The 15,485-nt window shown below is 38.6% G+C and overlaps 1 protein-coding gene across 4 annotated transcripts in view; it reads left to right on the forward strand.

Moving 5' to 3' along the window:
* SAMD3 (sterile alpha motif domain containing 3) overlaps window positions 1–15,485 on the forward strand; it is a 42,450-nt gene that overhangs the window by 15,588 nt on the left and 11,377 nt on the right. For all 4 annotated transcript variants that reach the window (XM_069010790.1, XM_069010793.1, XM_069010791.1 and 1 more), the window contains exons 5-7: window positions 2,361–2,546; window positions 2,850–2,934; window positions 9,267–9,434. In XM_069010790.1, the coding sequence (XP_068866891.1) occupies window positions 2,361–2,546; window positions 2,850–2,934; window positions 9,267–9,434 (439 nt within the window). The remainder of the gene's footprint in view (window positions 1–2,360; window positions 2,547–2,849; window positions 2,935–9,266; window positions 9,435–15,485) is intronic.

Here is a 15,485-nt window from a genome sequence, read left to right on the forward strand (position 1 = left end):
TGCTGAGGAGATGCTTCTTAGGATGCACTTCCGTACTGCAGCTAAGCATAGAGAGATCAGCTTGCTTCATCTGAATTGGCGTTTGTTTCACCTCATGAGAAGCCATTTTGGGGACTTAAACTGTGAGAAAATTAAATGAAAAGAATAATTAAGAATTTTGTCACTGTAGCTCCTTGTAACTTGCTGCAGGATTAGAGGCTCCCTCGTACTAGTAAGGAAGGGGTGCAAGTAAGTCAGACGTGACAGCAGAGAAAGGAGACTAAAATTTTGCCAGAGCTAGCCATTGGATTAATTTAGCTGTAGAATCAGAAGTCTCAAGAACTGAGAGACAAGAAAAAAATGTAACTTTGAGACTTTGAGATTTTTTAAAGATTTTTTTTTTTTCAGTTTTAAGATTTTGATCTTATTTCTGCCTCAGGTTAGCTAGCAGAGGTATGGCTAGAAACAGGCTACATATGTTTGTACCTGAATCTCAAAACTGTATGTGCAAAGGGATTTATGTATAGAGCCAAGACCTCCCTTGATTGTGGAGAACATCATTACAGCTGAACTGAACTGTTCTTTTAGTTAAACTTGTGAGCATTTGCATGTGAGCATTTCTGAGGATAAAGTTTATGTGGAGTTGTGTCTCTTTTCAAACAAGCTTGTATTTCATTGTGAAATATGACAGCGCATGTTTAACATGACTTCCCAAAAGTGATGAGTCCAGCTAAAGCTAGTAAAATATGTAATCTCATGTACTGTGGAGACCGGAGGAATTTTTGGATCTCATTTGGAGAGCAAGGAATTATTTTGTGTTACGTAAGGCTGAAGATAAATGAAATTTGGAGTATTTTTGTGGCAGTGGCAGGTGTGAAGGGACTGGTGAATGGGAGAGTTGCCACAGTTCCCTGGTTATTAGCCATTCCAACTGGAAGAAATTTTATTTTCTCAGGTGACTGAGTGTAGTCCAGTGTGCCCAATTGGAACCTGCTAAACCTTGCTGCTTTTTGAAACGGCTTTTCAGCTTCACTTGTATTACCAACAAAAGGAATTTCAGTGCTGCTCAGATACAAAGTACTGTAAATTTTAAACTTGAGTCCACTTTTGAGCTAGTTTAAGTGGTAGCTTGTTGAAAACAGTATGTAGTAACTTGCAGCCTGTGTGTTACGTCACTTTCATCGGTAAAGCTGGTGAAAGTACAGGATGCAAACTTAAAGGCTGGGGAGCTGCTCACTGATGCCACATTGAACATCTGTGCTTTGTTTGCATAGGAAGGATTTCCAAGGGATTTCAGAATCTAAGATGGGTTTTATTTCCCTATTTGTATATTAATTTATCACCAAAAAAGGACATGAATGTGTCTATGTGGATATATTGCCTCTTCTTGCACAACTTTTCCTTCTTTTGAGACTGCAAGTACTAAGAGAAGTTCACTGCACTTTGCATCTACTGTTAACTGTCTGTGTCCCATGAACTCTGGTGAGCTTGGAAAGACAGTAGCCCTGACCATTTTGTGCCTGTTTTGCATGGGGAAATGTTAGTGCTGTGAGTACTTCTACTGCTGTTAGGAGCAGATGACAGTACCCTATTTTTTTTTGCTCAGCACTGCATTGCAATTTGTGGTAGGGCTGGGGTTGGTGCAGTTATATCATGGATGTAGAGGTTTTGACAGCCTGCAAACTACATTAAAAGGTGCCAAGGTGGTGTGGCAGCATAACCAGGTCAGAAAGGTTGAGAGTTATAGGCCTACCTACTCAAGAAGGTATTGAGACTGTAACTGGCTATTGGGACCTACTTTTCCCTGTGTTCTTTCAGAATTAGGGTTGGGGCAGCCAGTGGTGATAACCTGCCTCAGGCTCACCCCAGCTGGGGTGTGACATCTGTAAATAGTGGTCGTGGTGTTCTTGTGAAGAGCTGCTGGGCTGTGTCTGTTTTGTTTCAAGATGTGTGCTGATGATAATTGCCTTCATCCCTTTCTTGCCTTCCCCTGTGGAAGAACAGCCTTAACTAATGTCATGTATAATATTTTATTCAATTAAGCTGTTTGTTTTACTAGAGTAGGAAACATATTATAAATGAAGACAGAAAAAGATATTTTGCAACAGTAGCAAGCCCCCAGTGACCTCTGCTCTGCTTTCTGTTAGAAACCACCTCCTACTGTCTGCTGGTTATAACATTTCACATTTGACATCTAGTTTTTAACTGTATGTATTGATTGCTGCTTTTGTACTCTTTGTATGCCGAAACAAAGACAGCAGGTCTTGAATTTCTATAGCAAAAACTTTCCCTTGTGTTGAGTTTTTCCATGTATTTCTCTTTGCCTCCTGCCTGCATAGAAGAAAGATGTGATTGTGACAATATAATCTTTTCTTTTACAGAAAAAATCTAAAATTATTTTTTGCAAGATACAAGACATTGCAGTGGACAAGTTCTTATGCTTTGCCAGACTTCCCTTATGATGTCAAGTGCATATTAGCAGAAAAAAGATGCCCTGATCACAGTATGAGAATAAGGATTATTGAATTTTTACAAGCAGACATGACCAAATACCTAGAAGGATCATTGTGAGTAAACACCATTAAATTTATTTGGGGGAGTTACCTGTTGTCTGCAGGCATAAATTTTCAAATGGATGTAAAGCCATTCTCTTTAATATATTTGCTTAAATAAAGGAGGCTAAGGGACTGAAACCTACTGAAACCAATAGAAAGATTTCATGCAAGCCTTTAAGCTCTGCCCTTTGTTATTTGGAAGGCAATTGATTGCCTGAGAAATAGTCAGTTTAATGTAGATCAGAATAGACTCCAATGTTTAATACTGTCTAGAAAACCAAATATTTCTTTTACATCTCCATCTTGTTTGCACAGGTATCCGAACAGTCAGCAATATAACATTGTTGTCAATGCTCTGCTCCAGGCATACCCATTCCTTGATGAAGATGGGAATGGCTTTGTAAGTATTGTGGTCTTTTTCCACTCAATCAATCACAAGAAAATAATCTTGTTTAGAGGAAATCAATATCAATTTCTTATATGCTCCCTCTACTTGGAGCACACACACTTGGCTGTGTTTGGCAAATCACATTCTTATTTCATTATGTCAATTAAAGATTAACCCAGGTATAGCCATACCTCAACGCTACCATGAGATCATGCAGGCGTGTACATGAAGTCCCTGGTTGCTTGTCAGCTACATTTTCTTTCTGGACTGATTTCTGCCCAGGGATAAAATTAAGTCTGATTTATTTCTGTTTTTAAAAACAAAGAAGCCAGGTCTTTAGAAAATTGCATGAGGACTAACATGACTGATGCTCTTGCAATGTATTATGATCATTGGTGTGTTAGATATGAAACTGCAACATGCAGTAATAGTAGTGGTTTAAGGAATCTAGGTCTAATTTTAAAAAAAAACATTTTAAAAGAATTTTTGGAGTATCAGTGGGGAGGATAACAGAAGGCAGTGGAAGGAGATGATTTAAATTTGAACTACATTTTTTTCACTTGTGACCCAGAATATCTGTCTGTGGTCTCGGAGGACAGTGGTCACCTTTTCACTTCACATCATTGCTTTATCATGTGATACTTTTATAGCATCTTGTAAAAGCTTGTGAGCCTCAGTGGGGACTGTTAGCTTTGAACATAAATATATATCTCACATGCCACTACTCTAGAAAGCAAAATAATTTTGGGAATAAAAAAAAAAAGTTGAGGCTTAAGGGGTAACTATTCTAGTTCTCCCCTGAGCCCAGGCATTGTTGAAGGGAAGGAACTATGGAAAACAAACACATTTCAAAGAGAAGAGAGGGAGCAAAAAGACCAGAGAGAAACAGTCTATCCTCATTTTAATCAGGATGCCTCTCTGAATACCCCAGTTGTGGTCCTTGGGCATGATCCTGAGTAATGCTATGGCTTCATCTAACTTCCTTTAGGAGGAGGAGCTGGAATGATATTTGTCTTGGTCCGAAGACAATTTTAAATCCTTTAATTTTTAAAAACTGATTTTAAACAGGGGTTCTTAAGGTAGGTTTTCAAAGGGCTTTAGTTGCAGTAGGACCATGGACTGGGTGAAACTATTATAACTCTGTTCTTTGGGAAATGGTCATTATTAGCCAGATGGATGGCAGAATTGGTGCTGGCAGAAGTTATGTGATGGGGCAGAGGTTTCAGATTGGTTGTTCGTTATCTTTTGATCTTTCCCTCAGGCTTACTAGAAAGCACATCTGGCAATAACTGCAATAAGTAAGAAAGAAAGCTGGAATTAGCAGTTTCCAGTAATGCTCTCCATTGCCTGGGTTGAAACAGGAAAAATGGCACTAAAGGTATATGCCTACATACTTAAGTTTGGAGAAGGGCATGAGAATGAATTACTCTTTTTATTTGCCCTACTGTTAGACATTCTGTTCTTCCTTCATGATCATAAATGCTATAAATACTTATTTTTTCTTGATCTGAGACAGTTGTGTTACAACAGCTGTAGCTTAAACCCTACAACATATGCATAGCTACTTATCACAAGACTTGCAGTAAAATTGAATTCATATACAATTAAGAAGCAAACTAACAACAAAAAAATTGACAACAAGCATTCTTTCTTTTTTTTCTCAGAAAGGATCTTCAGCATGTCAAAAAAGCAAAATTTTTGTAGGCTTTCCTTTAAAAATTCTCTTTGACTATCACAGGACTATAATTTCTGCTTGCTGTTCCTGATAATATTATTAAATGTAAGATGTAAAATATTGATTACTGAGATATTTTGAATACCTTAAAGTTGTTTATCTATAGTAATTAAATAATTGTTGTTATTATTACAGTTTTTTAAATAGTACATTGAAAGTATTCAAGAAATCTACTGTCAATAAAGTTCAGAGGTAAGGGGGAATGATAGGTAAATGTAGAAAAGGAAAACTAACATGAGAGTATTTTAATCAAAAGTGCTAGTTACATTCCTTGTTAAATGGCATTTGTATATAAACTTCTGGGGAGGCAGTTCATATAATGTGGTTTTGGTGTGTACATTGGGAAGAGAGGAATAGCACTCTGTAAGTTCTTGTATCTCTGTGGACTCCAGAGAGAGCCTCAGGTGGCCAGCTGTGCACAGATGTCAGTGTCTGATAGAAAGCCACCTCCTTTTCATGTCTTGTAAGGCTGAAGGATGGGACACACCAAACATGGCAATTCAACTGGGCTGGCCTCTGACAATATGTTCTTTATCATGGATGGAGAAACTTTGAACTGTAAATGTCAGCACTTCTGTTGCAACATTTTTGTGGGAATGAAATGAACAACTGGAAAAGGAAAAGATCTTCTGGCAAACATAGAGGAACAACAAAAACCAAACATAAGAGCACCTAAATTAACACCAGTATTTTCATGACAGGAAAAAAATTACTAGCAAAACTTTCAATTTTTTAGTTTATTTGTGGGGTTTGTTTCCAAAATACTGGGCATTTATTTACATCTGCAAATTACTTCAAATAATTCAGACAATGTGTGTGTTATGTAGAAACATAGTCTAGTATTTTCAATCTCATACTCTTGCAATGAGAGGTCATTAAAAGTTTGTAGTTTCAAACAAAATTTGATTTTTGGTAGATTATTCACAATTCTGTTTTGTCAGTTAAAAATTTTCCCATTTAATTTTGTAGTATTGAAAAAAATATGCTTCTGTGCCATCAGCCATTTTTCAAAGGTTAACCTATACAACATAGTCAGGACAATGATTATGATCCTAAATAAATTCATTTACAAATAAAGTCATGAATAAGCCCCTTCATGAATAAGCCACTTATGCACAACAGATTTTAAAAGAATGTTATTTATGAGGTCAGTCTAGAAGCAGGGATTAAGAATTATCTGGAATAATAATAATTAATAACATTATTATTAATTATTAATTAATAATTAAAATTAATAATTATATAATAATTAATAATATAACTATAATATAATAATAATTTAAAAAATAATTTTCTACTAATAGTAAAACTAATTTAAAAGTCTGTGGCGTACCTGGAATTAAATTAATTCCAAGATTAACTTTTGGTAAGAGTGCTTTAAAGGGACTACCTAAGTAAATTTTCCCATGGTATTTCCTTCTACTTACAAAACAATGCTATCCTAAACTAACATATGATGTTTTAAAAAATAAAAATATTCATTTAATAATGAAATAGCTTATTAGATTTGTGATGTATATTGTAACCAATACAACATTTGTAAGTTATGGATAAACAGTTTATATAGAAAAAGCCAAGGTCATAGACACAGCAGTCAAAAGCAAATTGGCATGATACTGTTTCTTGATGACTTGCAAGGTATTCTATCTCATTTTACAAGGCTTAAACCCAACAATTTGGAAAGAATCATTTCTCTTATTCCATTTCATTTCAGCCAGCCTTTTGAAAATCATATGATTTCAAGAAAACATGACATGAGGAAGGAAGAGAGAGGGGTTTCTCATCCATGCCACTTGCCAGTGGGCTTTGCATAAGCAGCTGCCTTGAGCTGGTGGCTGCCAAGCAGTGCTGTGGTGCCTGTGAAACCCAGCATGCCAGTGCTGACATGCCCAATTCATGTAACTGCTGCACACAAGATGATTATTTGCTAGTAAATTACTGCTTTTAATCTGCATGTAATCCTTTCCCTCCTATGTCAGATAGACACAGGCTAATCCTTCTACTCCTTTACCAGGAAGGTAAACCTTCCTGGGGTGGTGTTCAGGGGAAGCGGGGGAGGGCAGGGAAATTCATAGAAAATAAAGTTGTTGGTTCAAAAATGGTAACAAAAGCATTCTTTTTAGAGGATGCATTACTCACTAGGGAAACCACATGTGCTTGCAGTCTCATTCTGGAAATAGGTATGTGAGAAGGGACTTGGCTAATTTTATGCCAATCCTATTACAGAAATAGGTTTAGTTAAAATTCTTAATTTATTGGGGGACTGGAAGATGAAACAGCTGATAGTTAGGAACTTTGAGGGATATTTAAAGCCTTGTATAGGTGTCAGCATATTCTTTCATGTGAAAGAATAAGCAAAAAGATATTCTTCTTAAATAAAGATTTTCAAAAGAAGGAAACTGTGTGCAGCTCAACTACAGGGATGCTTAAATTGTCATCTGCTAATATATTCTGGGATGATCATGTTTCAAAATATTATAACATCTGTTAAACACTTCAGAGAAGCATTAAACTAAGGTTTTTGTTTGCTTCTTTCTTAGCAGCCTTAAAATAGCAAGCTAGGCATAAATTTTGCTAGGCATATGAAGATGGGGTATTTGCATCAAAATGTGTAAGGGCAGAACTGTAAATGTACTTAGGGACCTTAATGGTTCAGGTGAACAAGTGGGATTTTCAAGGCATGTAGTCTCTACTTCTGAAAATTGTGCTGAGGTGTAATTTTCACATCGAGGCTGTGACTATGTGTTGTGAGAAGACTGGGTGAGCAGTTGTATTCTATTTTTGTCATTATCTTTAGGTTGTTGATGTGACTTCTGTTCTGGCAGAACCCTAAGCCTGAAGTTTGCATTTTAGAAATGCAGATGGGCTTGTTTTCTTTCCAGTTCTTGGATGTTCAACTGTGACTGGCAGTGAGAGGATGCTTCAGTAAGGGCACAGAGGTGGGTGGCAGGCAGTGTCCCCCTGGGAAGGGCACTCCTGTCCTGGTAGGCCCAGGGCTGCTCAAGAAGAGCTGAAGTAGACACCACAGGGATTGTGTTCTCATAGCTCTTCCACTGTAATTTTTTGCCATTAATAGAGGTCTTGCATTTAGTATTGAGGGCCTGTAGGTCAATAAACTCAGCAGGAGAAATGCAAGGTCACACTGACTTCACCACCATCTCTTCAGAGATCCTCTCGTCTGTATCCTGTGGGTGAGAAAGGCAGGAATGTCAGACTCACTGCAAAGAGAGATACTGTACTACTTAGTCTACTTCTACTGAATTCTGGTTTACACCAAAATTAACCTTTCAAATAATTTGATCTTGACTAATAAATGACACCATTTTAGTAAGAAATTTAGAGCAATCATTCTGTTTATTTTGTGTTTTAGCATGTCAGTGGGTACAGGCTTGAGTATAGTATTAAGTGAGTATAGTATTGGAGTCAAATTTGAAAATTAAGTAACAGATATTTGAATCTCTCTTTACATGTCCTGTCATTTACAGTCACTTTTCTGTTTAATTTTTGTTCCCTCTGACTGTTGAATACCCCTCAATAACTGGAATAAGCAAATGATTTTGAGGAATGACAAAACTACTCAAAACTGTAGGTTGTGCCTCCAGATGTGTTTAACAGCCTTTGCTTAGAAATTGCTTCCCAGGGTGTCAATGGCAAGGCAAGGCTAGCTCCTGCCATGGGACATCCAGCTTTGGGCCACACGTAAATGGCCACTGGTCCTTAAGGATGCATGAGGAAGTTGCTGTCCATACAATTTTCAGAAGTGACTTTTCAATAACTGAATAAAGAAATACACGAGGGTGACAAAAGCAGTGGGGCCACGTAAGCTCTGTCTTTGACTGACAAGGAGTGATGAATGGCTGCATTAAACAGGAACTGCATCTGCTTGCAGTGCAGAAATGCCTTTAAGTTGCACTTTACATACCTTGAGGTGTCTTACAAACGCTAGGACCTGTTTAAATGATCCTCTTAGTTCAGCAGTTTTGAGTTCAGTTTAAAAATATACTTGATCCCAGGATAACTGTAGGCTCCCAGCAAAAGGTAGTGCCAGGCTGTGTCTTTCCCACTCCCTTCTGTTAAATACAATAATCATACAGCTGTGCAACCAGTCAGATACTGCCAGAGGCAAAGGAAAAATAAGACACTAAACTAAAAAAAACCAAAAGCAAACCACCAAAAAAATCCCCCAAAACCCCACATCCCAGTTTCTCTGGCATCTGTGAGCTGATCTGCTTCACTGTGTAGTTTCACAACCCGATGTCATGAATGGAGCATAAAGCAAGAGCTGAGGAAGGGGAAAACACACTACAGTTTCTCTGGCAGCCTTGTATAGATCTAACCCTTAGATTCAATTACTGCTATCCTCATCCAGCCACAGCAGTGCCATTAGCCCAGTCGTTGGTTGCCATAGAGCCATTTACCACAGGTGCTTCTGTTTCCTTCCATCCTGATGCCACCGGTGGTGCCGCCCTATGAGTCTTTTTCTGCTTAATGGCAAACACTTTTTTGTAGAGTCAGATAGAACAAAGTGACCTGCTTTAGGATGGGGCAAATTCTTGAAAGACACTTGTAATGACAGCTATTTCCCCCCCCCCCCCCCCCCCCCATGTAGCTGCTGTGGAAAAGGGCCCTTAAAGATCGTTTCAAATACGTGCGGAGACCCATTGAAGATGATGAGCAAGTCCTGAGGAACAAATGCAAATTTGGCCACAGGAGAGGACAGACCAGAAAATCTTCGTTTGCTGAAAATAAACTCGATGGTGTCCAGGGGCAGGTAGAGGTAAGATTTTTGGTGCTTGACTGAGTTCAGTCTTTCAGCTCCTCTCTTGATTGTAAGGCTCCCAGGCAGTAAAGGGGACAACTGATCTCATCCCATTCAAACTCATTTTGTATAGAGCTTGTCATATGGCCAGACCCTTGACTTTTTTTCATTTCTGGAAAACTAGGTATCAACAACAGAGCTAAGCCTGATACTGGATGCCTTGCACATTTGTTGTCATTTAGAATTGTTGTAAATTGGACAGAAAATACGGTGTGTTTTTTTTAAATGCAGTATTTCTATTCTGCTTTTAGTTATATGCCTCCAATTAGAGTGAAAAACAATAGAGGCTTATGTCTACTAGCTGAAGTCTCTGTACAAATAAGAATGCAAAGAGGTATTTGAGCTGGTAACAAATGTCCGTATCCTCCTCTCACTTTGCAGTTTGTTATGTAAAATCTGTTTGTGTTGATGTGTGATATACACTGGAATGCTTACAAATCTACGCATGCAGTCGCTGTGTATTGCTTTAATTGGAGAATTCAGAGAGTTATCACTGTCCAGTAAGTGTCTGAAGCACACTAATTAATTTAGACACTTTCATAAATACATTAAGGTTCCAGCTATGCTCTGCCAGTGGTCCACACACTTCTTCGTGCTGCAATTAAAACATGGTAAAATTTAAACAATTGTAAGAATGTGATAAAGAAGATATGGAAGTAGATATTTATCTTTCATTCATCCATGTCCATCCTGCTGTTTACCAGACCCTGTATTTAGGGAAGCAAGAGTGGTTTATTGGATGCATTTCTGCATATATTGCCCTTGTGTTTGAAGGTAGCTGTAGTTTCCTGTACAAAATGCAAATACATGTTTGATTTGGTTTTTAGAAATTTCAGTAATTTCTGTTTGTTTCTTTTGGGTTAGGAATGTGTTCAGGAATAAACACTTCCCTTCTTGCCTGCTTTAGTTGAAGGGTTTGCAGAATGTGTGAAGTAAGAAACCTGTAGCTTGGGTGCAAAACAATAAACAGTCTCAGTAAAGATGGAATTATAGGCTCCTGGTTTTGTGTTCACGTTAAGAGTTAGCCATCCTTTATCTGCTAAAGCTTGGAAAGGGCACACGTGGATCTTTTCTGTCTTATGGGGCTCAATGAGAAGGGCTTTGGAGTGATCCTGTAGGAACTGCATGCAAAACTTCATTTATCTGTAGAGAGGGTGTAACCAAACTGCTGTGCAGACCAGGAATCACCACTCTCTTTAACTGCTTTGCCCGAGGCCATCACTGGTCACCCTTGTTTGCTTTAGAAATTGAGGAAGAATGTTACATCTCTTCTGAAGGTCTAGACATTTTTAGGTCATAAGCAAATTAAGGGTTATACTTAAAGGAGGTGAGAGGATGCTGAGCATCCCTAAAGAGCTTTTCCTTTCCTTCTCTCATTTTCCCTGTATCCTGAAAATATATATATATATATATATATAAATAAAATACAAATATAAATGCGAGAATCAACACTTGTGTGCCCTATTAAGGCTTAAGAATGAGTTCCATAAAACTGAGGGAATCATAACTTCCTTAGTTTTAAATGTGTTTCTACATTGAAAGCAGTGATGTCTGACTCTGAGATCCTAAATCATGTCACTAAATATGTGCAAAACTGAACAAAATGTTTAATATTTTTTTTAACAAAAGCAGTGTGGGTTTTTTCATTCTTTTTATTTAGGAACACACATAATGGCACTTTCCTGCCAATCCTTGGCACTAATTGCTCTATGAAAATATAAACTGTTAAACAAAGTGTTTTAGTCTTAAAAAATAAATATTTGATCTAGAAGCCAATACCACAGGCAAACTCAAATGATATTCAAATTACCATTAGCCAGATCCATTGTCTTCATCCCTTTTCCAAGACTGGAAGAATGAATCAGCCTTGGGTGAACTAGAAGCCAACACATCAGAATTAATTAAGGTAAAATTGGGGGGAAATGAATTCCAGGTTAAGGATACCTTTGGAGAATAGTTAATGAAGGATTCCTAGCCCCTTTGGGCCACTACACTCTGCTTTAGATAGGCAGAGTAGGACATTTAGGGCATTACAGGTCAAAGCTGACTGGCAGAACTATGCAGATGAGAGAGCACATCTGTTCCCAACAGATGACCTACTTAGCAGTCACACAGCTGACTTCTATATCGAGCTTTAGTTTCTGAGCAGTCATAAGCTGTAACTCTGTCATGTGTGCTTTATGTCAGTATAGTCTTGAATTGTCAGTTGTATGAAACTGATAAAAAGATTATTCACTGATAGGAAATGTCTCACTGTTATACCTGGCATTTATTTTTATATGAAAAGAATAATAAAGTTATTACTACTAATAAAACCCTTAACCAATCTTTTTACTTCTTCATGTGAAAATCCAGCTGCTTACCAGGACAAGCTTCCTGTGATGTTTTGAGCCAGATGATGTCTGCCCCTTGGTCTGCTCAGAACCCATTATCTTCCAAGCAGGCATTCTTCCTTCAAAAGCAGCTCGAGCGTACTTGGCCTCCCATGCAGGGCATTGCTTCTAGGTGTAGCATCTGTCTTTCTCCTCCAGTTTCTTTAAAACATCTGCTGATGTGTTCCTCGTTACAGAGCATTATATTCAAACAAGATTGAAGAGTAGCTACTCTTTTTCTAGTGACTAGCATCACGTGAAAGGTCTTGAGCAAGCGCAGGGCAGTAGGATGATGGTAAGTAAGCACATAAACCCATGCTGGAGGTATTTGTCACTAAAGGAGATTTTTATTTACATGATGCTCCCTACAAATATCCATCAGGTTGCACCACCAGGGAAAGAAGCTTGGACTGTGCCTGACAGACATAAATTTGAGCCTCTGTGTCTGAGGGATATTCAGAATTTTATCAGGAAAGCCTCCATAAACAACAAATTTAATGGCTATGATGTGAGAATCCTCCTCAGTCATTTTCCAGTCAGGCAAATATGCCAGAGATGCAGTAATCCAGGGGAGAGTGCTTTGTAATGATAATGACCTTCATCTGCTGCAAATGGAAGGTACTTTCCATGAGAAGGGTGATCACACAGTGAAAATACATAAGAAAAGCAAGCCAGTTTCCCCTCTGTAGCCAGGATGGAATTACTGCTAAACCAGCCATCCAGTGGCTTGTTCTGACCAATCTCTTTATTATTTTTTTAGCATCAAAATCCCCTTTCTCTGCCCTAAGGACATGTTTGGTTTATGGTCCTTCAGGCTATGAGAGAAACCACCTCCTGCCAGTTGTAATAGGAAGGGCCCTAGACTTGGGGGAGCCAGAAGGAAAAGAAAGAAAGGACCTTCCTGGTCCTTGGCCAAAGGATTGTCAGAAGGCAAAAGGTGATGGAGAGGGAAATAGGGTTAGAGCTGACAATTGGCTTGCATACCTTGAGAGCTTGTGGCTCAAACACTGTCAGTCTTCCCAGGGGTAGTGACCGAAGAGCAAATTGTCCCTTTCAGAACTTTAAGCTTGGAAAGCTTGTCAGTCTTGAGCAGTGCTGTTCATAGAATGTGTGATTTCACAATCATTTCAGTTAGCTGAATACAGAAATGAAAAAACCCACAGATATCCTGCATGGCTCCACCTGCCAATTCAGGCATGTGTTTCCCATAGGTCCTGTATCATATTCTGCTACTTCCAGAGGTTTCTGAGATACCCTTATAGCCACTAAATAGCTATATCTATGCAGCTGGATTAAGCTCCTTCCATCCATCCCAGACATTAAGTAAGAAAATATCTCTGCAAAGAGACTACCTAAGGGTATCTTAAGCTACCTCAACTGTAAGGGAATATAATAGGCTAGAAGACTGCTAGTAGTTCTTGATCTTAAATAAAAATGGAAAGAGAGTACAGTCCCTCTCTTAGAGCCTCTTATTTCTTACATCCTATGACAGCTTGTTTGTGAGGTCATCAGGGTTTCTCTGAAGTTGTCACACAAATAAATTTGGAGTTAGGTGTGAAAATGAAGCATAGGCTCTGACAAGATGTCAGCTAAGATAGTGGTAGATGTCTGCAGATAAATGGGAGTATTTGCCACACCCAGCAGAGCTGGGAATAACATAATGAAAACTATTTATAAAGAGGGCACCAGCAGGCCATCTTCTTTCTGTGTCAAGGGGATAGACACAAGAAATGTTTTGATTAGTACTTAGGCTGGTAGAAGAGGAAGAATTCTGCAGAAATTTTAACTCACAAAGTTGGACATCTACAGATATTATCCCTGTATAGGGAAGACAAGCAGGACACTTGAAATTGGTGAATGTGCAAATCCTGTGCCAAGAGGATGAAAAAGCAGAGAAGACCCCTGGCCCAGGAGGAACACCATATGTTCTTGCTTCAGTGGTATCATGCAGTACAAGAATGGTGAAATTTACCCTGTTGATTGTATCTGGAAATTGTCTTTTCTGATGAAAGGAGGAATCAGGATTGAGTGAGGCCTACCCCGTGAGACAGTCTCTTTTACCTCAGATTAGGTAAATTCGGCAAATTAGACATACCCTAGGGATATGCCTTTCTTCGAGGTGATAACTAACATCATGTTTGTCAACGATCTTATGCCACTGCAAGAGTCAGAAACTTTAAACAAGATTTCAAGGAGTCTGGAAAGAATAGGATTTGGAAAGTGATGGCTGGAGAAAAAGGGAGCAATGAGAAAAATAAAGCAACAGCAAGGGAAAAAGAGAACTAAATGTCTGTAAAATTCTCAGAGAATGAACAGCTTGTGCATGAGATGCAGAAATTCTCTTGGCTCAATCTCATGTCACTATTGGCAGGTACAGTGTTAGGTGTGATCCATACTGAGAATGCCATACACAGATGAAGCAGGGGTGATAGCACCTTTCCCTCTAAGATTAATGGTCTCCAAATCAAGTGTTGGAATATTTGCACAGCCAGAATATGAGCATGCATATATAAATGACCATTCAATGGCTGTACTGAACTGTTGTAATGTGATTTTTCCACTAAAACTTTGATGTGCATGCATCAAACTTTGAGTGTGCAGTGTTGCTTAGTTAATATTTTAAAATGCTTTTAAGTCAAAGCAAAAGCTTTAAACACAGATCTGTGACATACATCTTGCACTTCACCTTCTTATTTATGTCAGCCAGTGTCTTCATTGTTCTGTGAGTGAAATTGTCAAGTACAGGTTGTCCCTTGATAGAGAAAAACAGATTTCTCTCATTTTGCTTAGGCAGCTTATGAAATCAGAAAGCAGTTTCTGTGATCAGAAATAGACTGACTCATGTGGCTTTGAAAGTTTTTGGTTAGCACTGGCACGTAAATCTAGCTCTGAAGTTGCCTGCCTGGCTCAAAAGGGTAATTATGTGTAATTAAAGCAAAGCCTGCTTTAATTAACCATCTCATTGGAGTACAAGTCAGTGTGGATCCTGCTGATAGTTACATGCTCATTTTGCTCGAAAGCAGCCTGTCCATGCTGTTTCACCTGTCTGTGTTCAGTATTTGGACAGAAGAGGTGGGGCATGGTTGTGATGCCTTCTCAATCATCTCCCACCATCCAGGATGAGAAGATGGGCCATGACCAGTGTAAAGGCAGTTTATAGCCTGCCTTTCAGATTCATGCTTGTTTCAAATCCAGTGTTTGGGGGCTTTTTTTGAGCAGATCTTCACTTTCTAATTGTCATAGCCTGTTTTGATCACTCCTCCTGATATAAAACGCCCCCATGTTCATTACAGTAAATGTCATTCCAATGAGCCTGATTGTCACCACAGAAAAAAGGGCTGTCCCTTACAATAGTGGTGGTAAAAAGAGTTCTATACACTGTGCTTTTATGATGCCTTGTGCCTGTAGGTGTTTGAAATAGCAAGACCCACTTTTCAGTATTTAAAAATTAAGACAGAAGATTCAGAGTATGCTCGCTTAAGTAACTGAAAGCTGTTTCTCACTCTGAAGAAGTTATAAAAGCCAATTAATGGAAAAGGTTATTCCAAACATGGGTCCTAACTACTGTCAGGCTTTCTTGTGCAAGTACCTTGAGCACTGATGCTAACTGATGCAGGTGGACTCAACAATCAAGTAG

This window comes from Aphelocoma coerulescens, chromosome 3 (genome assembly GCF_041296385.1).
Source record: "Aphelocoma coerulescens isolate FSJ_1873_10779 chromosome 3, UR_Acoe_1.0, whole genome shotgun sequence".
Classification (NCBI taxonomy): Eukaryota; Metazoa; Chordata; class Aves; order Passeriformes; family Corvidae; genus Aphelocoma; species Aphelocoma coerulescens.